The 27,430-nt window shown below is 48.8% G+C and overlaps 1 protein-coding gene across 3 annotated transcripts in view; it reads right to left on the bottom strand.

Annotated features, from left to right (window-relative positions):
* Positions 1 to 6,255: 6,255 nt before the first annotated feature.
* Positions 6,256 to 27,430, bottom strand: part of ARID3A (AT-rich interaction domain 3A) — a 67,406-nt gene continuing 46,231 nt past the window's right edge. For all 3 annotated transcript variants that reach the window (XM_079960680.1, XM_079960679.1, XM_079960681.1), the window contains exons 4-9: positions 25,569 to 25,641; positions 19,357 to 19,540; positions 16,017 to 16,264; positions 14,637 to 14,942; positions 13,359 to 13,448; positions 6,256 to 11,113 (exon numbers count right to left, since the gene is read on the bottom strand). In XM_079960680.1, coding sequence (XP_079816806.1) covers positions 10,953 to 11,113; positions 13,359 to 13,448; positions 14,637 to 14,942; positions 16,017 to 16,264; positions 19,357 to 19,540; positions 25,569 to 25,641 — 1,062 coding nt within the window. In that variant the 3' untranslated portion in view covers positions 6,256 to 10,952. The remainder of the gene's footprint in view (positions 11,114 to 13,358; positions 13,449 to 14,636; positions 14,943 to 16,016; positions 16,265 to 19,356; positions 19,541 to 25,568; positions 25,642 to 27,430) is intronic.

Genomic DNA, 27,430 nt, shown 5'->3' with positions numbered 1-27,430 from the left:
CGCGTCGGGACCCGGACGACGGCGGCCGGCAGGGGCCAGAAAGCATCGAGCGGCAAGGCGCGCGAAGCACTTCCTCCTCCGTCAACGCTCAGCGCGTTGTTCTAGAGCGGCCCGCTTCCGGTCTCGGAGGCGGGATTTCCTGTATGTGTGTGAGGGGAATGGATGGACTCCTCTCGAAGCGAGGGTTACCCATAGTCATGCGCAGATGGGCCTGCGCGTCCGGAGCTTCCCGGGCGGCGCCCGGGGATATCCGGACGGGTGGCAACCCCGTGCCGGAAGTGTAGATTTGGGGCGGATTTCCTTGAAAAAACCTCTGAAACGTCACTCCTCCCCCCTTCAAAATAAGATATATATATAACAGGTCAACAAATAGAAGAAATAAAAGGACTAAACTAAAAGTAAAATAAAAGAAACAAAATAAAATAGAAATAAAAGGACTAAAAATAAAAGAAATAAAATAAAAGGACTAAAATGTGTGTCCAAATTTTCAATTATTATTATTGAAATACCACCTCTCATTGTGTAAATAATGTTCTTTTCTTTTCCTCTTTTGAATTTTTTTATTTCGTATCCTTATTTTTTCTTTTCCGCTTTTTCGTTCCTTTACAAATTTTCTATTCCCTACATAATTTCCTTTTTTCTTCATATATAAAGACAGCAGATCATGTTTGTATAGATATGTACATTTTTAATCAGCAAAGAATTAAAATCAACTTCAAAAAAGAAAAAGAAAGCAAGCACGCCAGTGCAAGTAGATAAATAGGTACCACTGCAGCAGGAAAGTAAATGGCGTTTCCTTGCTCTCTGGTTTCCATCATGGTGTCCCGTTGCGCCAGAAGCGGTTTAGTCCTGCTGGCCACATGACCCAGAAAGCTGTCTGCGGACAAACGCCGGCTCCCTCGGCCTGAAAGCGAGATGAGCACCACAACCCCATAGTCGCCTTTGACTGGACTTAATCGTCCAGGCGTCCTTTACCTTTTCTGTAGGGGAGTGGGTGGCGCTTTGGGTTAAACCACAGAGCCTAGGGCTTGCCGATCGGAAGGTCGGCGGTTCGAATCCCTGTGACAGGGTGAGCTCCCGTTGCTCGGTCCCAGCTCCTGCCAACCTAGCAGTTCGAAAGCACACCAGTGCAAGTAGATAAATAGGTACCGCTCCAGCAGGAAGGTAAACGGCGTTTCCATGCACTCTGGTTTCTGTCATGCACTAGAAGCGGTTTAGTCCTGCTGGCCACACGACCGGGAAAGCAGACAAACGCCGGCTCCCTCGGCCTGAAAGCGAGATGAGCGCCGCAACCCCATAGTCACCTTTGACTGGACTTAACTGTCCAGGGGTCCTTTACCTTTATCTTTTTACGTACATAATGTAACAGAAACGCTTCGGGCTTTTTTTGTATGTTCTCATGAAGACAGACTTATCCTGCCATCTATCTATCTATCTATCTATCTATCTATCTATCTATCCATCTATCCATCTCTCTCTCTCTCTCTCTCTCTCTCTCTCTCTCTCTCACTTCACAGACTCAGACCCAAAGTCCATCCAGTGGCCAGTCTAATGGTTCCAAAACGCTTAAGTTCAAATGCACCATCCCTCCCTGTACATGAATGCCCACCACTGCTTGTTTGCAGCAAGACTGCTCCTGTCTATGGAGGTTCCATGGCGCAGTCCCGACTGACGGCCTTTGGAAGACAAAAAGCCCCACCAGTGGCATTTTATCTAAATCCCCTACCGACGCCCCTTAAGGCACTGGCCCGCCTTGGTACATCGCAGGTTGGAAGCGAGATGAGCGCCACAACCTCATAGTCTCTTTTGACTGGACTTAACCGTCCAGGGGTCCTTTACCTTTTCCTTAGGGGAGTGGGTGGCGCTGTGGTCTAAACCACTGAGCCTCTTGGGCTTGCCGATCGGAAGGTTGATGGTTCGAATCCCCGCAATGACGGGGTGAGCTCCCGCTGCTCGGTCCCTGCTCCTGCCCACCTAGCAGTTTGAAAGCACGTCAAAGTGCAAGTAGATCAATAGGTACCACTCTGGCGGGAAGGTAAACAGTGTTTCCGTGCACTCTGGTTTCCGTCATGTGCCAGAAGCGGCTTAGTCCTGCTGGCCACACGACCCGGGAAGCTGCCTGCGGACAAACGTCGGCTCCCTCGGCCTGAAAGCAAGATGAGTGCCGCAACCCCATAGTTGCCTTTGACTGGACTGAACTGTCCAAGGCAGGGGTCAGCAAGCTTTTTCAGCCATGGGCCGGTCCACTGTCCCTCAGACCATGTGGGGGGCCGGACTTTAAAGTGGTACCTCTGCTTGTGGACATAGAATCATAGAATCATAGAGTTGGATGAGACCACAAGGGCCATCGAGTCCAACCCCCTGCCAAGCAGGAAACACCATCAGAGCACTCCTGACATATGGTTGTCAAGCCTCTGCTTAAAGACCTCCAAAGAAGGAGACTCCACCACACTCCTTGGCAGCAAATTCCACTGTCAAACAGCTCTTACTGTCAGGAAGTTCTTCCTAATGTTTAGGTGGAATCTTCTTTCTTGTAGTTTGGAACCATGGCACAGATCATGTTCCGGGGTGCCGTTCACACCCTGAAAAGTCTGTCACCAGAGCGACACTTCTGCGCATGTGCAAAGCGCAATAGAGCGATTCTACGTATGCGCGAACCACGCAGAACGCTTCTGCGCATGTGCGAACCATGCAAAACACTTCTGCACATGTTGCCGCGTTCTTAACCCGAAAAGACGCAATGCGAAGCGTTTACAAGAAGCGGTATGCCTGTTATTTTGGAGAAAGAAAACGAACAAATTCCTATGTCCCACAAATAACCCAGAGATGCATATTAAATAAAAGGACACATTCTACTTATGTAAAAATACGCTGATTCCCGGACCGTCCAGGGGCCGGATTGAGAAGGCGATTGGGCCAGATCCGGCCCCCGGGCCTTCGTTTGCCTACCCCTGGTCCGGGGTCCTTTACCTTTGCTGTGTGAAAAGTTGAGGAATGATAGAGGCACCCCCTCTTTGGAGCATGGCGTGCCTCTTCTGGAGATCAGGGCTGGGGGAAGCACCCTGGGAACTATAGTTTGCTCAGGGTGCCGGTGGTGCAGGACGTGGGTGGTGCTGTGGGTTAAACCACAGAGCCTAGGACTTGCCGATCAGAAGGTCGGCGGTTTGAATCCCCGCCGGGTGAGCTCCCGTTGCTCGGTCCCTGCTCCTGCCAACCTAGTAGTTCAAAAGCACGTCAAAGTGCAAGTAGATAAATAGGTACCACTCTGGCAGGAAGGTAAACGGCGTTTCCGTGCACTGCTCTGGTTCGCCAGAAGCGGCTTAGTCCTGCTGGCCACATGACCCGGAAGCTGGACGCCGGCTCCCTCAGCCTGTAAAGCGAGATGAGCGCCACAACCCCAGAGTCGGCCACGACTGGACCTAATGGTCAGGGGTCCCTTTACCTTTACAGGGTGCTGGGCGGTGTTGTGAAGACCCCCTACTCCCTTCCCAGAGCTACAACTCCCAAAGCAAATTAACAACCCTCTTCCCGGAGAACTAGGCTCTCCCATCGACTCTCAGCACCCTGATCCAACTACAATTCCCAGATGAGTTGGGGCTGTTTAAAATCGTATGATACTACTTTAGATGCATATAAAAGGGTGCCTTGGTTCTCAAACGCCTTGGTACTCAAACAACTTGGAACCCAAACACTGCAAACCCAGAAGTGTGTGTTCCGGTTTGCGAACTTTTTTCGAAAGCCGAACGTGCTCCGTTTTGAGTTTTATGCTTCCGTTTTGAGTGCCACGCTTGCGTTTTGAGTATTATGATGAGGTCTGTCTGCTTTTGCTATTTATTTTGCATTTTCGTTTTCGCGGCTCTTTTTCGGTTTGTTTTTGTGGCTGCGTGGAACCCAGTCCAACTACTGATGGATTAATTGTGCGACTGCAGTACATTGTTTATTGCTATCATTTTATGGACCGATGGTGTCGCCAGGCAGTAAAATCCATGTTCAGTTGCTGTTTTTGGGGTTGTGTTTTTAAAAGCCTGGAACGGATTAATCCGTTTTGCAATACTTTCCATGGGAAAGCACACCTTGGTTTTGGAACGCTTTGGTTTTGGAACAGACTCCCGGAACGGATTAAGTTTGGGAACCAAGCTACCGCTGTGAATGGGATCAGGGAACTTCATAGGTTTCCAAAAAACCAGACACACAAAACACACACACACACACAGATGACAAGACCACCTTCGGACAAATCTCCTTTCCTCCTCTTTTTCCTTTTTTAATATTTCTCCAACTTTACAAGGTTACAATCGTTTTAAATATTTCTGAAGTTTAAATACAATCTGTAATAATAATGTTATAAAATGTAAACTTTTTCAGTGTTTTTTATTATTTTATTTCTCTCTTAAGTCACAAAGGTTAATAATACCTGAATGTTTTGCGAAAACGTGATATTCTTTCTTAAGGAAATCAACAACAACACACGGAACAAACAAACGAAAAAAACAAAACGAAAAATAAAAAGCGCAAAACGCAGCGGCTGCCTTAACACACCCCCCCAAAAAAACGAATACCCCGCCATGACGAAAGGCAGCCTGCTGCTATTTTTCAGAGGTAGAACGTGGTTTATTTTTCGATTTTTATTTTCTTTCCTGAGTCAAAAATCTACCTACGCTGTACAGATTGCATATCTTTGCTGCTCGTTCAAATTTGATTATTTCCTTTGAAGAAGAAAAAAAACAAACACAACCCCAGAAGTGGGGAGAAAAAACACACCCTGAAATTACGTCTTATTTAAAACTTGATATGCAGAGAGAGAGAGAGAAAGGAAAAAGGGGTTCTGAGTTTGCAACCCCCCAAAAAAAATTAGAACCCACCCCGCAAAAAAAAAACCCACAGTGTTTGTACAAATGTAACACAAATCCTTTTACTACCAGCTAAAGTCTTCCCGTTTTCGCTTTTCGCAAGCGAATTAGACGTAAAATGGGATTGCGAGTTGGGGGCTGCTCGGGAAATCCTTGCTTTTGGGGGAAAGGCGTAATTGAAAAACAACAAAACCCCGAAATCCTGCAGCTATTTTTAAAGGTTTTTTGGGGGGTCCGCAAACCCAACCTCTGCAATATCGCTCCCGCGAATTTTGCCTCAAACGGAGTCTCTTTTGTCAAAGATCCGCGCGGAAATCGAGAACCCGGAAAATGTTCCTCTTGATAGCAGGGTGTGCCCCGGTCTTCCAAAAATAAAATAAAATAAAGGGTCTCCCCCCCAAGCGTCACCCCGTCCTTGGGAACGCAGAAAGCCCTGGGTCGGAATTCGAATCCGGCACACCTCCAGCCACCATCACCGCAAGCAAATTTTATTTTATTTTCGTTTGTTTCCTGTACACCCAACCCAAACCCGTATCCCACCCGCCACCCCGACCCTCGCAGCCCCTCCAGAATACAATCAAGATCCAGATAGCATTTTCCACGTTGCCCCTGAGTCGCCATCGAACCCTTAAAAAGCAAAATTTCTGGCCTGAGAATGAAGGAATTACGCCACGTTCCTTGAGAGACACACACACATGCACACTTTGAAAACAACAACCCACAAACATACACGCTTTTATATATATTTATATAATTTTGGATATAGAATTTCTTTCTCGCCCACCCGCGCTAAAAACTCCTCCCTCTTTCTCTCTCTCTTTTTTTAAAAAATATGTCAAGGGCGGGGAAAATTTCACACAACACACACACGCCCGGCAACAACAACTCCTTCCCACAAGGAAAGTGGGTTGCACGTAAGAGAGGAAGGGTCTCTTCTTTAGGGAAAGGCGGGCGGAGGTTCTGGGTTCGAGTCCTGACGACTCCGGCCGTTTCGCAGCCGCGGAGCTGTCGACATGAGGACAGAGCGGGTGTGCGAGGCAGTCATTTGGGCAGGGTATAAATAACAAAATTATTATTATCAGACTGGTCCTGTGCATACCCCACGGCGCACAAAGCCATTTAAAATTCAGGTGATTGTATCGGCTTACGGCCCTTTACTTCCAAACCCAGACCGCAAAAACGCCTAAGTTCTGCGTTTCACCTCAAACCCAAGACCCTCTTTTTTTTTTTGGACAAGCAGCGATTCGGCCAACCGACTTCAAATCATAGTTAAAAGCAACATACGCAACATCCCTTCAAAGCAGCTCCACAAAAATAGAGAATTCCGGGAACTGTAGTTTACCCCCTGACAGTGCTATAGTTCCAAAGACCCTCATACTAGAATTCCCAGGATTTTAGGGGGTGCTTAAAGGCATGGCGCATATACTGCCTTAATAACAGAGGTATTTCCTATACTTTCCAAGTTTGAAGACAGACGGCTGTGGTTTAACTGGGTCCCATCCAAGCAGTCAGATTTGCGTATCAGGTTCGTAAACCGATTTTTGACCCATCTCCGCATCTCCAGGCAGAAAGGGAGGGTTTCAAGCCTAGGATTCGACGCGGCAGCTCGAGGACCCGAAAGGAAAGAAGGCAGCTTTGCCCAATGGGTAGATTAAAATAATAATAATAATTTCCATGGGTGGGGAAGGCAGGAAAGTCGTCATGGGGAAGACCCACATAGAGAGCCATGAGAGAGATTGGTTTGAGGTGGGTCAACGCACCTGAAAACGGAGTTAGAAAACAAAAATACTAGGCAGGTGTTGGAGGAACAGTTCGCCCCCTTCTCCTCTCCCTAGATCCATACCTGCCCCACGGCCGACGGACCCCCTGGGTCCGTGCGAGGCCATTTAACCCGCAATTCAAAGCAGACACTTTTGTGATCCGCGGTACCCGTACGGTTCGATTAGTAAGCTTTCCAAAAAATAAAAAGGGGAAAGGGAGGGGAAAAACCTGTTTGCGATACAAGAGAATTGGTGTCAGCGGTGGGATCTTGCAGGAGATATTTCTATATATTTCCGGGCTGGGTAGTTTGGGGGTTGGATTCTGAGAACTGTCTTAATGTAGCCCTCAAATGCAACCTTGCTTTGGTGATGGGGGGTGTCGCTGCCTTGTCTCTCCCCATTGATATCAGCCAATTTGGGCCCGTACGCTTTAATGGGTCTACTCAGAGGAGGAGGTAAGCAGGATCCAACACGCCCAGACCGCCCCAAGTCCAGGGCTCACTTGCAAAGTCCGTAAATGCGCTATATGGAGACTCGACCGGCAATGGTATAAAATCTGCATCTCTGCATCTCTGTTTGCTGAGCAGTCGTTTTGAAAAAAAAGGATTGGGGAAGCAAAGACCTATTCCCGCCGGGATCTGAGAGAGCTTTATGATTATTATTATTTAATAATAATAATAAAAGGACCCGGATGCCGAATTTAAAGGCTATCAACGCCCTTCTTGCAGGAATTCCCATTCCAGAATTTGGCAAGCGCAATTGTTTTTTTTAAAAAAAGCAGAATTGATAATTAAATGGAAAAAAAACGCTCGCAGCGCTACAATTCCCAGCGCCTTGGGCAAACTACAGTTCCCGCGAGGTTGGTGAGGGGGACGTCGTGTGCTTTGAATTTAATAACGCAGCCTAAAAAAAACATGAAAACCACCTTAAGATATTGTAGGTTGGGCTCTCCAAAACATTGGCCACGTCCCGAAAGCGGGAACGATGTGGACAGAAAATGGATTTTTGTTTTTCTGGGTGGCAGCATGTTTGGGGGTTCATGGAGAAGAGATATCCCTTTTTCTGTTCCACAGCCAGCGTCTAAATATAGGGCAGGGGAGACTTCTTTGACCGCAGGCCTCAAAATAGGCTCCGGAAGAGTCAAACCACGTTAAAACACTACAATGCCCCTGGAAACTGTCATGGTTTTCCTCAAAGAGAGCTGTAGTTTTGTTATGGGCGCCGGGAGCCGTCAGGAGACCCTGCAGATTCCCTTCGCGGAGCTATAACATCGAAGAATGGCATAGCAACCAAACCCCCTTTCCCTGGGGAGCTCCGGGAACTGTAGCTCTAGCGAGGGGGAACAGGGCGCTCACAATGCTCAGCACCCGGCACAAAACTACAGCTCCCAGAAGCCACAACGGTTTCAAGGGGTATCGCAGCGCAGGGGACGAGGGCGGTCAGTGTCTACAGGGTTCACCGGCAATCTAGAGCCGTCCGGATGTGTTGCGCTACAACTCCCAGAGTGCACGGCACCCAAAGTCCGGAGGGCACCAGGTCGACACCCAATGGAATATATATATTTGTGGGTTGGGGGGAAATAGAAGCGAGGAGATGCACCCTGTAAAAATTCCTAGAGCCTTGAACAGAAAATTTAAAAATGTTCCGAAGCAAAAGTCTGGGTTCTACAGCCTTATTATGAACCCCGAGAAAGAGAGAGAGAGAGGGATGTCGCTATTTGATCCCAGAAAGCGACAAATTCTAAAGATCATTTTAAAAAATATAAAGAGAGAGAGAGGGAGGGAGAAGCCTTTCGTTTGTTCCAGAAAGCTACCATCAGGTTAACGGTGCCGGCCGAAACAAAACAGGACTGGATCAAAATGGGGTCTCCTTTAGGGGCACAAAAATCTGTTTTGCTGAGGGAGTCCCAGTGGGGTCTTCTCTCAGCTCCCCAACCCCCAGTTAAGAAATTAAAACCAGCACATAAGACGACAAGGGGGTGATGGAGGGATGTTTTGAGAGCCCATGTTAGTAGTAGTTGTTTACTTTGGGCGTTTTGCTTCGCTTCGTTAAAGGAAAGCTGAATTTCTAAAAATATTTCCGGGGAGGGGGCCCGGCAAAGAGAAGACATTGGTGGTGGTGGGGAAAGATATTCTGATTCAAGAATCCTCTCCAATTTGCCCACCCCGGGGGGGGGGGGACTGGAAAGGAGGAGAAAGGGGTACGATGAGGTAGATATGCCAACACAACAAATTGTCGTTGTTAAGTCGAGGGGGTTCTCTGGCGGCTAGCCGCAAATATTTGGACCCCCTCTTCATCTGCATCCAAAATGGTGGGTTTCCCCCCGCCTGGTTCTGCAAGAAGCGAGACCCACAACCTCTCCGATTCCTGCCAAAGTCAAGGACGCGCCCCCTTATATTCCTATATTCAAAGGAAACCACAAGTGAGTTTGGAGGGAGCAGGAGAAAAAAAAACACAACCCCAAATGTTATCCTCTCTGCCAGTTGCGCCCTCAAAACTTCACCAAAACCTCTAGCTCACCATGCTACTCCTCGGCAACGCACCGTTACGGTAAATCTGAAAGAACTGCCCGCCCTCTGCAAACTACGGTTCTCAGGATTATTTGCAAGGAAGCCCCACGCTTCAAATGCACACGGAAGATGCGATGTCTGGAAGCGAAGTTAAAAAAAGGGTTTCGTCCTGGCAAAAGCCAGTCGGACGTCTGAGGACCCCAGCACCCTCTGCAAACTACGTTTCCCGGGATTATTTGCAGGGAAGCCACGTGATTCAAATGCACACGGAGGATGCGATGTTAAAAAAAAGGTTTCGTTCCTGGAAATGGTGACGTCTGAGGTCCCCAGTTTTCCTGGGCGTTGGGGAAACGTCAAGCCCCGCAGACTTTGGAGAGGTTAATGCTGTGGTTTTTAAATTATTTGGAGGATGGAGGCGAGGAGAAACAGCCCAGCGGGTTTGTTGTTGTTGTTGTCGTGCCATCGCAAAGGAGAAATGTTTGAGGGTCAGGGGAGCAAAGCGCTAAGACGCAGGAAGGCTACCCCATCTGAGTCTCCAATTTCCATGCAAAGAAATCCCCGTACAAAAATATCATCCCGTGAAATCCCAAAGCTTGCGCCACACCCCCCCTCCGACCCACCCCAATATGTAGAAAAAATTCCACCTGAGCTCATTCGTCAAAGACAATTTTCCCCGAGACACCCACCCCGCAAAAAAAGCCCCTGCCAGTGTTACACGAAAAAGATTTGGGGAGGAAAAGTGCAGCCGTATCGTCATCGGAAAACACACCGGAAGCAACACGCGTTAAGAGGATAACCGCCAAAATAAAAACTTACAGAATTTCCTCTATAGATCTGCTTTCGCATTTTTTTTTTTTTTGGTTGTCTGTTGAGAATCGTATTCCAAAAACAAAAGAAGTTTCTATTTACACACACACCCCTGAATTTTCCTTATATATGTTTCGAGAGCGGTTGTTTTTTTGTAAAAAAGGAAACAAAACAAAAAAGCAATAGCTAAAATCTTTCCCACCGCCATTTCCCCCCCCCCCCCGGCCCCCTTTTGTAAATGCTGTCTGGGGTGGGGTTTAAAAAAAGGATTTCGTTCTGAGACCCCCCCTGAGACCGCCTGACGAGAGGTGTCTCCCCGCCACCGCCCCAGACAAAATAAAAATAAAAATAACAACACACAGTGCAAAAGTGTGAGTTCGTATGAGGTAAGGAGTTCTGTGTCTACAATGCATTACGTCAAAAAAACAAAAGAGCTAAAACCACACAGTGTTTTCCATCTGGCTCAGAAATCACTGGGCGCTCGACGCGCCACCCCCTGCCCTCCAAAATCCAGGCTGAAAAAGCTTTCTTTATTTTCGTTTTTTGGTTCTTCTATTTGATATCTTTAATGCTGGGCATTGGGGGAAATATTTGGTGGAAGAGGGGAGAGAAAGAGGAGGGAGAGATTAGGACCCAGTGGCTCCCCCACCAGTTTCCCCCCAAAAAGGTTTGGTTATTTTGATGTCAAGCTGAGATTGGTTGGGATACCTCCCACCATTCCCGGTTGGGGCAGAACCAAAACATCTCCCTGCAGCCATGGCAAAGAGGTTCCTTTATTTTGGGGGGGGGGGGATTTGGGGGACAGAAGATGGCGCCTTCCAGACCGCCCTTGCCCTCCGGAAACAAACAAGGCATGTGCGGGTCCATCTCTCCCCTCTCTCCGGAAAACATCCCCCAGGAAATCCCCGTCCAGACAGGCGGATAAGGGTCCAAACCGGGGATCTTTTCTCGTTGACCGTGCGTCGCCGAGACGGGGGCTATCGGCTTTGGCAGGACGAAGAAGAGGAGAAGCGGGGAGGGTTTCCTTAAGGCGACGAGGAATTGGTTGAGGTAGATGTCGGCGCGGCGGGGAAAGCAGTCTGCGGGGCGCTGGCGGCCTGCCCGCCCTGCGAGCCGCCGCGGCTGCTGTTGGAGTTTCCTTTGCTGAGAGAGGACGAGGGGCCCGGAGTTTGGGCGAACAGCACACCTGGAGGATGGAAGAAGAAGACACTTGGTGGGCCACCGGAACCCTGGACCCATTCCTTCTCCCCAACCTAAACACCCAACTGGTCCCTTAATCCTGGTTGCCTTAGACGTTTCCGAGCACAATTCAAAGTGTTGGGGCTGAGCTTGAAAGCCCTAAATGGCCCAGTATACCTGAAGGAGCGTCTGCACCCCCATCGTCCAGCCCGGACACTGAGGTCCAGCTCCGAGGGCCTTCTGGCAGTTCTCTCCCTGTGAGAAGCGAGGTTACAAGGAACCAGGCAGAGGGCCTTCTCGGTGGTGGCGCCCGCCCTGTGAAACGCCCTCTCACCAGATGTCAAAGAGAAAAACAACTACCAGACTTTTAGAAGACATCTGAAGGCAGCCCTGCTTAGGGAAGCTTTTAATGTTTAATAGATTATTGTATTTTAATATTCTGTTGGAAGCCGCCCAGAGGGGTATAAATTATTATTATTATTATTATTATTATTATTATTATTATTATTATTATTATTATGAGACTCTACAAAAGCCAGGGCTGCCGCCTTTCAGCAATCGCTTTGAGAGGAGCTAGGATAAAGGTAAAGGGACCCCTGCCTGTTAGGTCCAGTCGTGGCCGATTCTGGGGTTGCAGTGCTCATCTCGCTTTCCTGGCCGAGGGAGCTGGCGTACAGCTTCCGGGTCATGTGGCCAGCAGGACTAAGACGCTTCTGGCGAACCAGAGCAGCGCACGGAAACGCCGTTTACCTTCCCGCTGGAGCGGTACCTATTTATCTCCTTGCACTTTGACGTGCTTCTGAACTGCTAGGTTGGCAGGAGCAGGGACCGAGCAACGGGAGCTCACCCCGTAATTGCAGGGATTCGAACCGCCGACCTTCTGATCGGCAAGCCCTAGGCTCTGTGGTTTAACCCACAGCGCCACCCACGTCCCTTGCAATTTTATTACGCAGTGAGAAATATGGGTTCTGCAATGGGGTTTCCACCCATTGCAACAGGTGCCAAAGCAGGGGAGTGGAATGGCTCATTTGCCGCGCCTGCAAACACATTTTCAACCCTTAGATGGCACCTATCAGCCTTTGTGGTGGAGCTGCTCAAAGGCGCATGAATTTTGGAGCAAGGCGTTTGCTGAGATTTCCTTGGCAACTACAGTGGTACCTCTGGTTACATACGCTTCAGGTTATGGACGCTTCAGGTTACAGACTCTGCTAACCCAAAAATAGTGCTTCAGGTTAAGACCTTTGCATCAGGATGAGAACAGAAACCTTGCTCCAGTGGTGCAGCAGCAGGAGGAGGCGGCCCCATTAGCTAAAGTGGTGCTTCAGGTTAAGAATAGTTTCAGACTAAGAACGGACCTCGAGAACGAATTAAATACTTAACCCAAGGTACCACTGTATAAGCAAACTATGGTGCCATTTTTCCACCAGGCGCTCTTGAACCTCCTTATGAATTTGAAAAGTTAAGAGCTTATTTTTATTCTCTTAACAGGGGCCCGGGAGCGCACTGCCAAATCCTGGAAGACCTTCTTTAATCTTTGGCTTCAGAGAGTTGGCAAATTGCCCTCCCGGAAAAGGGCAGAGCTTGAGTTACCATAAAAAAAAGGAATTTTATTTCTTATACAAACATTGAGGCACGTGGTGCCCCTCGTACATGCAAATTCTGGCTCAATTAAGACTACATTCAGCTTTGATTCTCAATAGCGATGCAACTCACAGGTGCAGAACGCTTCCATTTTTATATTTATAGCTTTATAATTTGCAAAGGGAACATTTGCGTGACTTACGAACTTTACAATCCCTTTGCAGCAGAGCTGCAGTTTTGTACTTTGAGGCTGCAAATAATAATAATAATAATAATAATACACTTTACAGTTTAAATATTTTGATTCTTTGTCTTCTTTCTTTCTGGGACGTTTGCACCTGTATTCTCTTTTTGCAAACAATTTTTATTTAAAATGCAAAAACCCGTCCATACCTTTCATCTTACAGGTGTAGGTAGGTAAGGTAATCTTGCAACCTTTGGAGCTAGCGACCTTAGCAAACTTAAGACTGGGCTGTAATTTGGTCCTTTTTATTTTAGTTTTTTATTTTAATTGGAGTAGTATTATGATTGTGTATATGAATAGGATGTGTATATGAATTGGATTGTGTCTATGAATTGGAAAATCAATAAAAATGATTTTAAAAAGAAAAGACTGGGTTCATGAGGCTGGCCGAAACCTCCTTTCCGAGGTTACCTCAACAAGGGTTTACCTGTATAAACAATGCCGTTGAGCTCAACAGACATGTTGATGCTGTTCGTTCCGTTGGTGGCCAAATTCATGGCGGAGTCTTGGCGGTTTTCTGGAAGGCAAAAAAGGAGGAGGGTAAGACAGAGGCCAGGCAGCCGTTTCCCTTTCCAGGGGGCGGGGCCAGGGGCAAAAGTGGGCAGGGGAAGACATGCAAATTTCCACACCTGTACAGGTAGCTAAGGGTGGCACTGTGGGTTAAACCACAGAGCCTAGGGTTTGCCGATAAGAAGGTCGGCGCTTCGAATCCCCGTGACGGGATGAGCTCCCGTTGCTCGGTCCCTGCTCCTGCCCACCTAGCAGTTCAAAAGCACGTGAGAGTGCAAGTAGATAAATAGGTACTGCTCTGGTGGGAAGGTAAACGGCATTTCCGTGCGCTGCTCTGGTTCGCCAGAGGCGGCTTAGTCCTGCTGGCCACATGACCCGGAAGCTGGACGCCGGCTCTCTCGGCCAGTAAAGCCAGATGAGCGCCGCAACCCCAGAGTCGGCCACGACTGGACCTAACGGGCAGGGGTCCCTTTACCTTTACCTTTACAGGTGCCTAATCTCCACACTCAGATAATGATCATCATCATCATCACCATATATTTATACCCCCCCATCTGGCTGAGCTTCCCCAGCCACTCTGGGCGGCTTCCAAAAGAATATTAAAATACTATGATACATCAAACATTAAAAGCATCCCTAAACAGGGCTGCCTTCAGATGTCTTCTAAAAGTTTGGTAGTTATTTTCCTCTTTGACATCTGGTGGGAGGGCGTTCCACAGGGCGGGAGGCACTACCGAGAAGGCCCTCTGCCTGGTTCCCTGTAGCTTTGCTTCTCGCAATGAGGGAACCGCCAGAAGGCCCTCGGCGCTGGACCTCAGCGTCCAGACTGAACGATGGGGGTGGAGACGCTCCTTCAGGTCTACTGGGCCGTTTAGGGCTTTCAAGACCCAACACTTTGAATTGTGCTCGGAAACGTCCTGGGAGCCAGTGTAGGTCTTTCAAGACCGGTGTTATATGGTCTCGGCGGCCGCCCCCAGTCACCAGTCTAGCTGCCGCATTCTGGATTAGTTGTAGTTTCCGAGTCACCTTCAAAGGTAGCACCATGGACAGCGCATTGCAGTAGTCCAAGTGGGAGATAACCAGAGCATGCACCACTCTGGCAAGACAGTCCGCAGGCAGATAGGGTCTCAGCCTATGTACCAGATGGAGCTGGTAAACAGCTGCCCTGGACACAGAGGCAAGAGATCAAGGATACCTGGCGAGCGAGTCCCTTGGCTGTTAATGCGGATACTCATGGGCAGCTGAGCGGTCATGGCCAAGAGATTCTGCTGGAGCGCCCTCTGCATCAAGCGTTGCTGCTCGTCCGTCACGAGAGCAATCTTCTTCTCCGGCGGCTCCCCGGACTCCAGCTTCTCCCGCAGCTGCTCCAACGCAGCTGCCTGGGCCACTGCCGCTGCCTGGGCCGCTGCCGCTTGGACGGCTTGGGCCGTGATGGCCGGGTGGCCTGCCAGGGACACGGGCAGGCGGCCGGGCACACTGATGGGGATGGCCGTCTCCTCCTCTGCAGGGGTTGCAAGAACAACAACAAAAAGGAAAGCTCCTTTAGCGCAAAGAGGTGCAAACAGGTGAGACGGAGAGAGGGAGACAGGGAGATTTGTTTTGTTTTTTGAGATAGATAAACTTTATTCGCCTTAGCCAACGGCCATAGCAACATAAAACAACAATACAGTGGTACCTCAGGTTAAGTACTTAATTCATTCTGGAGGTCCGTTCTTAACCTGAAACTGTTCTTAACCTGAAGCACCACTTTAGCTAATGGGGCCTCCTGCTGCTGCCGTGCCGCCAGAGCACGATTTCTGTTCTCATCCTGAAGCAAAGTTCTTAACCTGAAGCACTATTTCTGGGTTAGCGGAGTCTGTAACCTGAAGCGTATGTAACCCGAGGTACCACTGTACATACAAATAAAAAGACAGCAAAAAGGGCAATCAAATGACCAAGACTTTCGTTCACTTAGTAAAGGTAAAGGGACCCCTGGCCATTTGGTCCAGTTGTGGCCAACTCTGGGGTTGCGGCGCTCATCTCGCTTTACTGGCCGAGGGAGCCGGCGTACAGCTTCCGGGTCAGGTGGCCAGCAGGACTAAGTTGCCAGAGCAGCGCACGAACCATCTGAACGACGGTATCTGAACGATGGAGGGACGCGGGTGGCGCTGTGGGTTAAACCACAGAGCCTAGGACTTGCTGATCAGAAGGTTGGCAGTTCGAATCCCCACGACGGGGTGAGCTCCCGTTGCTCAGTCCCTGCTCCTGCCAACCTAGCAGTTCGAAAGCACATCAAAGTGCAAGTAGATAAATAGATACCACTCTGGCGAGAAGGTAAACGGCGTTTCCGTGCGCTGCTCTGGTTCGCCAGAAGCGGCTTAGTCCTGCTGGCCACATGACCCGGAAGCTGTACGCCGGCTCCCTCGGCCAGTAACGTGAGATGAGCACTGCAACCTCAGTATCAGCCATGATTGGACCTGATGGTCAGGGGTCCCTTTACCTTTACCTTTAAGCCAACCCGGGAGACTTTTTAGGTTGAAGAGAGGGGCACAAAACGTGTGCGGAACCAAACGAGCGAGGCAATCGGCTGCCGTACCTTTTTTGATTTTCGGGACAGAGGCCAAGGAGCTGCCATTGGTAGTTGAGGGCAACCCCAGCGTTGGCACTTGGAGCTTGGGCGAGGAGAGCATGCCATGGGTGCCACTGGGCGAGTACGTGAAGATCGAGCCGCTGAACCCTTGACGGCGACCCTCACGGCGGTTGCTGTCGATGGCGGCTTGCAGTTCATTGGGGTTGCTCAGACCTCTCTTCTCACACTCATACGGGTACAAGTACTTCATGTACCTTTGCAGGGGAAAAGACACACATACACAAAAATCAACCATTTGCGCTTTGTTCGATTCAACGCACGCTGCCAAGATGGACAGAGTTGGCCCAATGGAAATGTCCCTATTTTCAGGGGAGAAACGTTGGAGGGAATGGAATAGGACGTCCCTATTTTCAGGGGAGAAACATTGGAGGGGGTGGAATAGGACGTCCCTATTTTCAGGGGAGAAACGTTGGAGGGGATGGAATAGGACGTCCCTATTTTCAGGGGAGAAACGTTGGAGGGGATGGAATAGGACGTCCCTATTCTCAGGGGAGAAACGTTGGAGGGGATGGAATAGGACGTCCCTATTTTCAGAGGAGAAACATTGGAGGGGATGGAATAGGACGTCCCTATTTTCATGGGAGAAACGTTGGAGGGGATGGAATAGGACGTCCCTATTCTCAGGGGAGAAATGTTGGAGGGGATGGAATAGGACGTCCCTATTCTCAGGGGAGAAACGTTGGAGGGGATGGAATAGGACGTCCCTATTTTCAGGGGAGAAACGTTGGAGGGGATGGAATAGGACGTCCCTATTTTCAGGGGAGAAACGTTGGAGGGGATGGAATAGGACGTCCCTATTTTTACAGGAGAAATATTGGAGGGGATGGAATAGGACGCCCCTATTTTCAGGGGAGAAGATCAGATGCTTTTTCGAATTTTCTGGCAGCAATTAGGGACAGGCAAGACGCTGCTTCTTTTTTTAAGAGAAAGGAAGTCGGGTTTACAGCTATGAAGGAGTTAACAGCTCTCCACCCACTCACCTCCCCCCCCCCCCCCCGGTCCACCCCTCCCTCACCACCCACAAATCCTTTTTCCACCACCTGGTCCTCTGAATTCCAGACTAATTAACTTTAGCCTTGATCAGGGTGGATGTAATAGGTGGGGGAAGCGAATGGGAGAGAAGGAAGAAGGGGAGAGAAAAAGAGAGAGAGAGAGAGGAGGGGGAGAAAGGAGGGGGTCAGAATGAGCCCATTCCATTGCTTGCAAAAATTCAAGGGTGCGTCTCCATATAGAATTATACGTAAATTTCTTCCCAAAGCACCCTTGATCCACTGGAAACTACCGTATTTTTCGCTCTATAAGACGCACCAGACCACAAGACGCACCTAGTTTTTGGAGGAGGAAAAGAAGAAAAAACATATTCTGAATCTCAGAAGCCAGAACAGCAAGAGGAATCACTGCGCAGTGAAAGCAGCAAACCCTCTTGCTGTTCTGGCTTCTGGGATAGCTGCGCAGCCTGCATTCGCTCCGTAAGACGCACACACACTTCCCCTTACTTTTTTAGGAGGGGAAAAGTGAGTCCTATAGAGCAAAAAATACGGCAAGCCTTCCTAAAGAATTACGAACCCCCCCAAAAAAGAAAATAGGATGAAAACCGCCCCCCACCCCACGGCCAAACGTGGAGTCGGAATCTCCGTCCTTGTGATGTGAAGCCACGGGTTCGAGTCCTGCCCTCCATAGCGGGAGAAAAGAATCTCCTCCGTCTTGCGCAGGACAGCCCTTGAGATTTATTTATTTCTGAAGACAGCCCTCCCATTTTCTCCGGCCCCAAAAGGGCACGGAGGCTTTCCATTTTGGCAGCTGCGATCCTGGTTTAAAGGAGCCGTTTGGCACCAGGTTTATAGATAATGTCTCTATCCTATAGAGATATACAGGGGTACCTTGGTTCTCATACGCCTTGGTACTCAAACAACTTGGAACCCAAACACTGCAAACCCGGAAGGAAGTGTTCCGGTTTGTGAACTTTTTTCGGAAGCTGAACGTGCTCAGTTCTGAGTGTTACGCTTCCGATTTGAGTGTTACGCTGAGGTCTGTCTGTTTTTGCTATTTATTTTGCGTTTTTGGGGCTCTTTTTGGTTTTGGTTTTGCGACTGTGTGGAACCCAGTTCAGCTACTGGTTGTATGACTGCAGTACATTGTTTATTGCTTTCGTTTTATGGATCAACGGTCTCGTCAGATAGTAAAATCCATGTTCAATTGCTGTTTTAGGGGTTGTTTTTAAAAGTCTGGAATGGATCAATCCATTCTGCATTCCTTTCTATGGGAAAGTGTGTGTGTCTTGGTTTTGGAATGCTTTGGTTTCAGAACGGACTTCCAGAACGGATTAAGTTTGAGAACCAAGGTACCACTGTACCGGTTTGATATACTGTCAAAAGAACCAGTCTTCTACAGCAGTACCTTAAGAACGGAAGTCCGTTCTTAAACCAAAACCGTTCTTAAACCAAGGCGCGCTTTCCCTAATGAGGGCTCCTGCTGCCAGTGCCCTTCCACTATTCGGAGTCCGTTCGTAGACCGAGATAAAGTTCTCAAACCGGGACACTATTTCCGGTTTTGCGGAGTTCGTAAACCGAATTGTTCTTAAACCGGACTGTTTTTAAGCCGAGGTACCACTGTAGTGGTTTGATATACAGTGGTACCTTGGGTTAAGAACTTAATTCGTTCCGCAAGTCCGTTCTTAACCCGAAACTGTTCTTAACCTGAAGCACCACTTTAGCTAATGGGGCCTCCTGCTGCGCGATTTCTGTTCTCATCCTGAAGCAAAGTTCTTAACTCAAGGTACTATTTCTGGGTTAGCGGAGTCTGTAACCTGAAGCGTGTGTAACCTGAAGCATATGTAACCCAAGGTACCACTGTATTGTCAAAAGAACTGGTCTTCTATTTTAACTGATTGTCTGATTTTATGTGAATGTGTTATACATTTGATGTTAGCCGCTCTGAGCCTGGCTTTGGCTGGGGAAGGTGGGATATCAATAAAATTTATTATTATTATTATTATTATTATTATTATTATTATTATTATTATTATTATTCTATATATGCCCCGGGCAGCTCAAATAATAATTGCAGACCAACGAAAAAGAGCTTTAATTCTTAAAACTGGACTCTGGGTACCACTCACTCTGCAGCTTTGCAACAGAGAAAACTACACAGGATTTGAGATTATGACAATTTCACACGGGGCGAAAACCACCACTATGAACCGGCAGCTGCGCCCCTTCCCTAAAGCGGTAGCTCCGGCCCCTGGGAACATCCTGGGGGCCGTTCTGGGTTGCAGGGCAAGACTTACTGAGTCCGCAAAGTGAAGGCCGCGCTGGTGATGGACGTGGGCAGGTTCAGGCCCTTCGTGATCTCCCGCCAGAGTTTCTTGTTGATCACCTCCACCAAGCCACCCTTCTCGGTCACCAGGACATAGAGCATGTACAGATCGAGGACCTGTTTGGCCATGATGGGGATGCGGTTGACCGGCGTCCCTGCAGATGAAAAGAGAAAGCAGCAAAAATAGCAGATGGGCAGGGGCTGAATCGCAGCCTCGCTCGCCGGCTGAAGCTGACCGTGGCGGCGACGTAAGTCTCTGTGCTTTCCGATAACTCTCCTAAAGACTGCGGCAACCAAATTCGGCACGGAATCACAGAATCGGAAGGGACTTCCAGGGCTCATCCTAGCCAGCTAAAAATATCCATGACTAATAATAATAATAACTTATTATTTATACCCCGCCCACCTGGCTGAGTTTCCCCAGCCACTCTGGGCAGCTCCCAATCAAGTGTTAAAAAAACAGTACAGAATTAAATATTAAAAACTTCCCTGAACAGGGCTGCCTTCAGATGTCTTTTAAAGATAGGATAGCTGCTTATTTCCTTGACATCTGAAGGGAGGTCGTTCCACAGGGCGGGCGCCACCACCGAGAAGGCCCTCTGTCTGGTTCCCTGTAACCTCACTTCTCGCAATGAGGGAACCGGCAGAAGGCCCTCGGTGCTGGACCTCTGTGTCCGGGCAGAACGATGGGGGTGGAGACGCTCCTTCAGGTCTACTGGGCCATTTAGGGCTTTCAAGGTCAGCACCAACACTTTGAATTGTGCCTGGAAACGTACTGGGAGCCAATGCAGATCTCTCAGAACTGGTGTTATGTGGTCCCGGCGGCCGCTCCCAGTCACCAGTCTAGCTGCCGCATTCTGGATTAGTTGTAGTTTCTGGGTCACCTTCAAAGGCAGCCCCACAGAGAGCGCATGGCAGTAGTCCAAGCGGGAGATAAACAGAGCATGCACCACTCTGGCCAGACAGTCCGCAGGCAGGCAGGGTCTCATCCTGCGTACCAGATGGAGCTGCCCTGGACACAGAATTGACCTGCGCCTCCATGGACAGCTGTGAGTCCAAAATGACTTCCAGGCTGCACACCTGGAAGCTTGTTGTAAAATGATTCCATCAAAGCCTTTAAAAGTTCCTTTCATTTTTATTTTCATTACAACTGCTGCTACTATGACGGACCAGACCAGCAAGTTCGGGTTACGAGGCGGGATTCGAACCGGCGGCTCCCTTGACTCGCCCCTCGAGTTTCTGAGCCGCGGGGCACAGTCTCCGCTGGCAGAACCAGGCGTGCAATGGCAAAATCAGAAGGGCAGGTTCCCTTCCTGATATAATTATACAATTATAAGGATTAGGGAATCATAGAATCATAGAGTTGGAAGAGACCCCAAGGGCCATCGAGTCCAACCCCCTGCCAAGCAGGAAACACCATCAGAGCACTCCTGACATATGGTTGTCAAGCCTCTGCTTAAAGACCTCCAAAGAAGGAGACTCCACCACACTCCTTGGCAGCAAATTCCACTGTCAAACAGCTCTTACTGTCAGGAAGTTCTTCCTAATGTTTAGGTGGAATCTTCTTTCTTGTAGTAAAAGGGAAGCCTTGCAGCGATTAATGTAGACTGCCACTCGTTGCATTTTGGGGTAGATGTATTTTCCTGTGCTTGTCCATGGGCAAATGACCCTGGAAAGAGCCTCTACACCCCCATTGTCCAGCCAGGACACCGGGGTCCACCTCCGAGGGCCTTCTGGCAGTTCCCTCCCTGTGAGAAGCCAAGTTCTAGGGAACCAGGCAGAGGGCCTTCTCGGTGGTGGCGCCCATCAGGTCTCAAGGAGATAAAGAACTTTTAGAAGACACCATGATGTTTGATACTTTATTTATATACGCTGTAAGCTGCTCAGAGTGGCTGGGAAACCCAGCCAGATGGGCGGGGTATAAATAATAAAATTATTGCTGCTATTATCATCATCATCATCATCATCATCATCATCATCTCTCAGATGGAGTGCTTTGTGTTTCAGGGCTTGTTACTTTCCCCTGCTGTTGCCCTGGCTCCAAATTTAATCTCCACGATGACCCTGAAACACAGGAAAGTTCTTAAAGTTTTATGTTTTATTGTGTTGGGTGTTTTAACTTGTTGGAATCTCCAGAGAGCAGATGGGTGGCATATAAGTAACAAATTATTATTATTATTATTATTATTATTAGTAGTAGTAGTAGTAGTAGTTGTTGTTGTTGTTGTTGTTGTTGTTGTTGTTGTTGTTGTTGTTGTTGTTGTATTCCACCTTTCTCCCCTATTAGGAACCCAAGGTGGTTTATAGCGTAGATCTGGGTTATTTTGAAAGTTGCGTGAAGTTTTTCATTCAACGTTCAGTGCTTGACAGAACCCACCACATTATTTCACCACTTTCTGCTATTATTATCATGAGCAGAATGTTTTTTTAAGGGGGATTAGGATTTGATTCCCTGGTCTCTCCCAGGACCAGCGCTCTAACCGTTATACCGCGCTGCCTCTCTTCATTGAATGTGCTATATTTGCATGCCTGCCTACTCTGAAACAAACACCCCGGCAGGTTTCAGAAAGCAAACAAGACTCTGTTCCCGTTCCCCCAACACCTTTGACCAAAGACAAGCCACAGAGCCTCCAATTTGCATCAGGCTGTTTTTTCCCCCCCGAAAGGTCTGGTGCATTCAAATCACACCCTTTCTGCATCTGCTCGGGGCCGAAATAAGGGAGGGAGAGAAAGACAGAAAGAGAGGAAGAAAGAGGGGGGGAGAAAGACAGATAGATAGATAGATAGATAGATAGATAGATAGATAGATAGATGATAGATAGATAGATGAGAGAGGAGGAGAGATAAAGAAAGAGAGAGAGAGAGAGAGAGAGAGAGGGAGAGAGAGAGAGAAAGAGGAGAGAGATAAAGAACGACAGAAAGAGAGAAAGAAAGAAAGAGAAAAAGAAAAAGAGAGAGATATAAAGAAAGACAGAAAGAGAAAGAAAGAGAAAAGGGAAGAAAGAGAGAGAGAGAGAGAGAGAAAGGAGGGGGAGAAAGAAAGAAAGAAAGAAAGAAAGAAAGAAAGAAAGAAAGAAAGAAAGAAAGAAAAGACGCTTTTAACTCGCTGCAGGTCCAACGTTTTGCATTCGCCTCAAAACGTTTACATGCCTCGACGATTCAAGCCACGAGTCTCATCGGGTGATTTCGGGGAAGAGTATCTCCCCATCTCTCTAACCTACCTCACAGGTTTGTTGTCAGGACAAAACGGGGTGGAGGTGGGGAGGCAGAGAATCATGGCCACCAGCTCTGACCTCCTTGGAAGGAAAAAGGCAGGGCACCCCTAACAAGAATAATAATAGCAATAATAATGATGATGATGACGATGATGCCATCATGAGGTCTAGAAGCTTGAACAAGCAGCGAAAACCCGAGGTTCTTGGGGAAACTGAATCCTGGCCCATGAACAAAAAAAAAGAGACCATTTTGGCACACAAATGGGTATGGGCACTCCTAGTTAGTGGACAAAAGGAGCGGCTTTCAAAAGGGGGGCAAAACAAACCCCGCTTCCCCCTCTAAGTGATTTATTGCTTCCTTAAAGCCGAAGGGAACAATCGGGAGGAGAAAACAAGAGCCGACGGCAGCCGCCCATCAGCCAGAAGATGTTTGTGTGATGGTGGTGTCCTCCGACCGTTTTATTGCAGGAAGGAACGGGCCATTTTCCGGGATTAAACCGTGTCCGGCCAGAGGATGGGGCAGCCGGCCTATGATTTGGATCCCAGGAGAGAGAGACTTTAAGGGAGGATGCTGGGGGCGGGTCTTGGGGGGGGGGAAGCAGGAGAGGTCTTTTTGCAGCCTTAACTATCCCACCTGTAAAATGGGTGGTTTATTTACAGCCTGTGAAATGGAGGCAGTGAGAGATTTTACTTTCTTGGGTTCCATGATCACTGCAGATGGTGATGGCAACCACGAAATTAAAAGACGCCTGCTTCTTGGGGGGAAAGCAATGACAGCATCTTAAAAAACAGAGACATCACCTTGCCTACAAAAGTCCATATAGTTCAAGCTATTGTTTTCCCAGTAGTGATGTATGGAAGTGAGAGCTGGACCATCAAGAAGGCTGATCGCCGAAGAATGGATGCTTTTGAATTATGGTGCTGGAGGAGACTCTTGAGAGTCCCATGGACTGCAAGAAGATCAAACCTCTCCATTCTGAAGGAAATCAGCCCTGAGTGCTCACTGGAAGGACAGATCCTGAAGATGAGGCTCCAAGACTTTGGCCACCTCATAAGAGAAGAGAAGACTCCCTGGAAAAGACCCTGATGTTGGGAAAGATGGAGGGCGCAAGGAGAAGGGAACGACAGAGGACGAGATGGTGGGACAGTGTTCTCAAAGCTACCAGCATGAGTTTGACCAAACTGGGGGAGGCAGTGGAAGACAGGAGGGCCTAGCGTGATCTGGTCCAGGGGGTCACCAAGAGGCGGACACAACATCCCTGACCATTAGGTCCAGTTGCAGACGACTCTGGGGTTGCGGTGCTCATCTCGCTTTATTGGCCGATGGAGCCGGTGTACAGCTTCCGGGTCATGTGGCCAGCAGGACTAAGCCGCTTCTGGCGAACCAGAGCAGCGCACGAAAACGCTGTTTACCTTCCCGCCGGAGCGGTACCTATTTATCTACTTGCACTTTGACATGCTTTCAAACTGCTAGGTTGGCAGGAGCAGGGACCGAGCAACGGGAGCTCACCCCGTCATTGCGGGGATTCGAACCGCTGACCTTCTGATCGGCAAGTCCTAGGCTCTGTGGTTTAACCCACAGCGCCACCCGTGTCCCTTAAACCCACAAAAGCATATTGCAATTTCCTTTACGCCCGTCCTCGCCCATTGCACACCCCCCGTAATCGTTTCCTAGATGTACATTCCGGTCGTGCAAAGCTCCTGAGACAAGACCATCTGCTTCTCTCCCCCCCCCCCACAACCGCCACCCCCCTCCCCACAATCGGATTCCTTGACTTAAGGTAAATCTCTCTTCCCACCGCTTTTCTCGACACTCCCTTCAGCTGCCAGCCAGCGCGGGTTTTTATTGCCCAGTAAAAGCCACGTTAAGCAACGTAGCAGCAGGAATCTCGGCGTATTGGCCCGAACACGTGACGTCACTAACCATCTCTTTCCCCGACCCCTGCGACTGCGGCAAAGCAATTCTTTTCATTCTTTTCCCAAGCAATCTTTGAAAACATCGCAGGTTTTGCTTTTTTACTTGGTGTGGACAGGGGCGAGATAAACGATTCGCCTTTAATTAACGTTGTTCATTATACACCTTTGGGCGCCAGGCAAAAACGTTCCTTTTTAACCAGGCCTTTGGTCGTTCCAATTTACACCCTATGCCCTTTTAGAATGTGGCTTGGGTTACCGCTTTTGGTTTGATTTTATGTGTTGTGGTCTTGTTGTGAACCGCCCTGAGTCCTCTGGGTATAGGGCAGTGTATAAGTTGAATTAATAAATAATAATAATAATCTCTAAGCTTTTTGTGCACTTCTACCTCTTAGGTAGGAAATTGCCTATTTTACATAGACCTAGTTCCAGGGTCTATGTCATGGGTAGGCAAACTAGGGCCCGGGGGCCGGATCCGGCCCAATCTCCTTCTAAATCCGGCCCGCGGACAGACCGGGAATCAGCGTGTTTTTACATGAGTAGAATATGCCCTTTTATTTCAAATGCATCTCTGGGTTATTTGTGGGGCCTGCCTGGTGTTTTTACACGAGTGGAATGTGTCCTTTTATTTCGGATGCATCTCTGGGTTATTTGTGGGGCATAGGAATTCATTCATATAATTTTTCCTTCAGAATATAGTCCGGCCCTCCACAAGGTCTGAGGGACAGTGGACCAGCCCCCTGCTGAAAAAGTTTGCTGACGCCTGGTCTATGTAAAATATTATATAAGGGTGTAAATGTAAAACTGGAAAAAAATCCATAAATGAAATTTTTTTAATTGCCTTTTTTCGTCGGAGAAGGAGGAGGAGGAGGAGAGAATGAAGCAACAGAAGTATTTTTCTGCAAATCGGCACGCCCTGCGCTTGTGTGTATGTGTGTGACCTTAGCAAGCACAGAGGAAGATTACCCAAAGCTGGCTTTGCAAATGTATCCGTTGCAAAAGATTTGCCGGACAGACAGACAGACAGGGAGAAAGGGGTGGGTTGCCTTCTCACCTCGCTTCTGCATGAAGCTGAAAAGGTCGTCCAGAAATTCCTTCCTTTTAGGGTCTCCGTCGAGTTCGTAAAGCTGCAGGCGACATAAGACGAAGGAGACACATTATTCGGAGACCGTTTCCAACGGGGAGATGCGAAAACGCCACCTTAACTCCCAGCCCCGAGACCCAGAAATCTTGTTTTCGCTTTTGGTATTTTTAAGGTTCGCAATCAAGTCTGCAGCAAAGCAATACGTTTACAAACCAAGTTCCCAATTACCGTATTTTCTGGCGTATAAGATGACTGGGCGTATAAGACGCCCACCCCAACCTTTCCAGTTAAAATATAGTAAAGGTAAAGGTACCCCTGCCTGTACGGGCCAGTCTTGACAGACTCTAGGGTTGTGCGCTCATCTCACTCTAGAGGCCGGGAGCCAGCGCTGTCTGAAGACACTTCCGGGTCACGTGGCCAGCGTGACAAGCTGCATCTGGCGAGCCAGCGCAGCACACGGAACGCCGTTTACCTTCCCACTGGTAAGCGGTCCCTATTTATCTACTTGCACCCGGGGGTGCATTTGAACTGCTAGGATAGCAGGCGCTGGGACTGAGCGACGGGAGCGCACCCCGCCGCGGGGATTCGAACCGCCGACCTTTCGATCGGCAAATCCTAGGCACTGAGGCTTTTACCCACAGTGCCACCCGCGTCCCGCAAGTTAAAATATAGAGTTTGGGATATATCGTATTTTTCGCTCTATAGGACGCACTTTTCCCCTTCCAACAATGAAGGGGAAATGTGTGTGTGTCCTATGGGGCGAATTCAGGCTTTCGCTGAAGCCTGGAGAGCGAGAGGGGTCAGTGTGCACCGACCCCTCTCGCTCTCCAGGCTTCAGGAAGCTCTCCACAAGCCGTGGGAGCCCGGCGGGAGTTCCTGCCAGGCTCCCAAGGCTTGCGGACAGTAGCCTGCAGCCCGAAACCCGGGGAGCACAGCGGGACACGCCCCAGGCTTTCGGCAGGTATCTGCAAGCCTGGAGACCCGACGGGAGTTCCCGTTGGGCTCCCAAGGCTTGCGGATAGCAGCCTGTTCTGGGGGCTGGGGGCAGGCGAAGCTCGGGCTTCCCCCGCCCCCAGCCCCGCAAGCTCCAGGAGCGATGGCGAGGTTGCACAAGCTCGCCTTCGCTCCCGGACCCCCAGCCCTGGATCCCGGATCCATCCCGCTCGCTGTCATGGCTTCTTTGCTCTTTGGGGCTCGGGGGGGAAATAATTTTTTTTCTTTATTCCCCCCCCCCAAAAAAAGAAGTGCGCCCTATGGGCCGCTGCACCCTATAGGGCGAGAAATACGGCACTCGCCGTATAAGACTACCCCTCTTCCAACGCACACCAAATAAAAATTTAAAAAACCAGTTTCCAGTCTGGCTCAGAAATCTGCTCCACTTCCCAGTGGCCGGTGGCTTCTGGGGCCAATTTTCAAGCGTATTTCTGCTTCATCTAGAGAGCTTGGGGTCCTCTGATTTAATTTGCTGTCGTTTTATCCTTTGGTAGGGAGTTGCTGCCGGAGCTGCTGCTGCTGTAGCCGGCGTATAAGACGACCCCGGACTTTTGAGAAGATTTTCCGGGTTAAAAGGGAGTCTTATATGCCAGAAAATACAGTATTCAAAAATTATATACAAATTTTATATACCGAGGAAAAAAATGAAACAAAAAGAACAAAGAATAAACAAAGAGGAAAAAATGTTATTTACTGATTGAATAGGAGACCCAGAAATCTAGTATTCGCTTTTGGTAAATTTTTTTATTTGTTATTTTTCTCAATTAATAAAGAAGAGTGTATCTTATTTCAGACACAAACAAGCTTTTACGGCATTCCAAACGTTGTTGCTCTTTTTT

Source organism: Podarcis cretensis (assembly GCF_951804945.1).
Source record: "Podarcis cretensis genome assembly, chromosome: 18".
Lineage (NCBI taxonomy): Eukaryota > Metazoa > Chordata > Lepidosauria > Squamata > Lacertidae > Podarcis > Podarcis cretensis.
The sequence above is the reverse complement of the archived record's forward strand: the minus strand, read 5'-3'. Positions and strand labels throughout refer to the sequence as shown.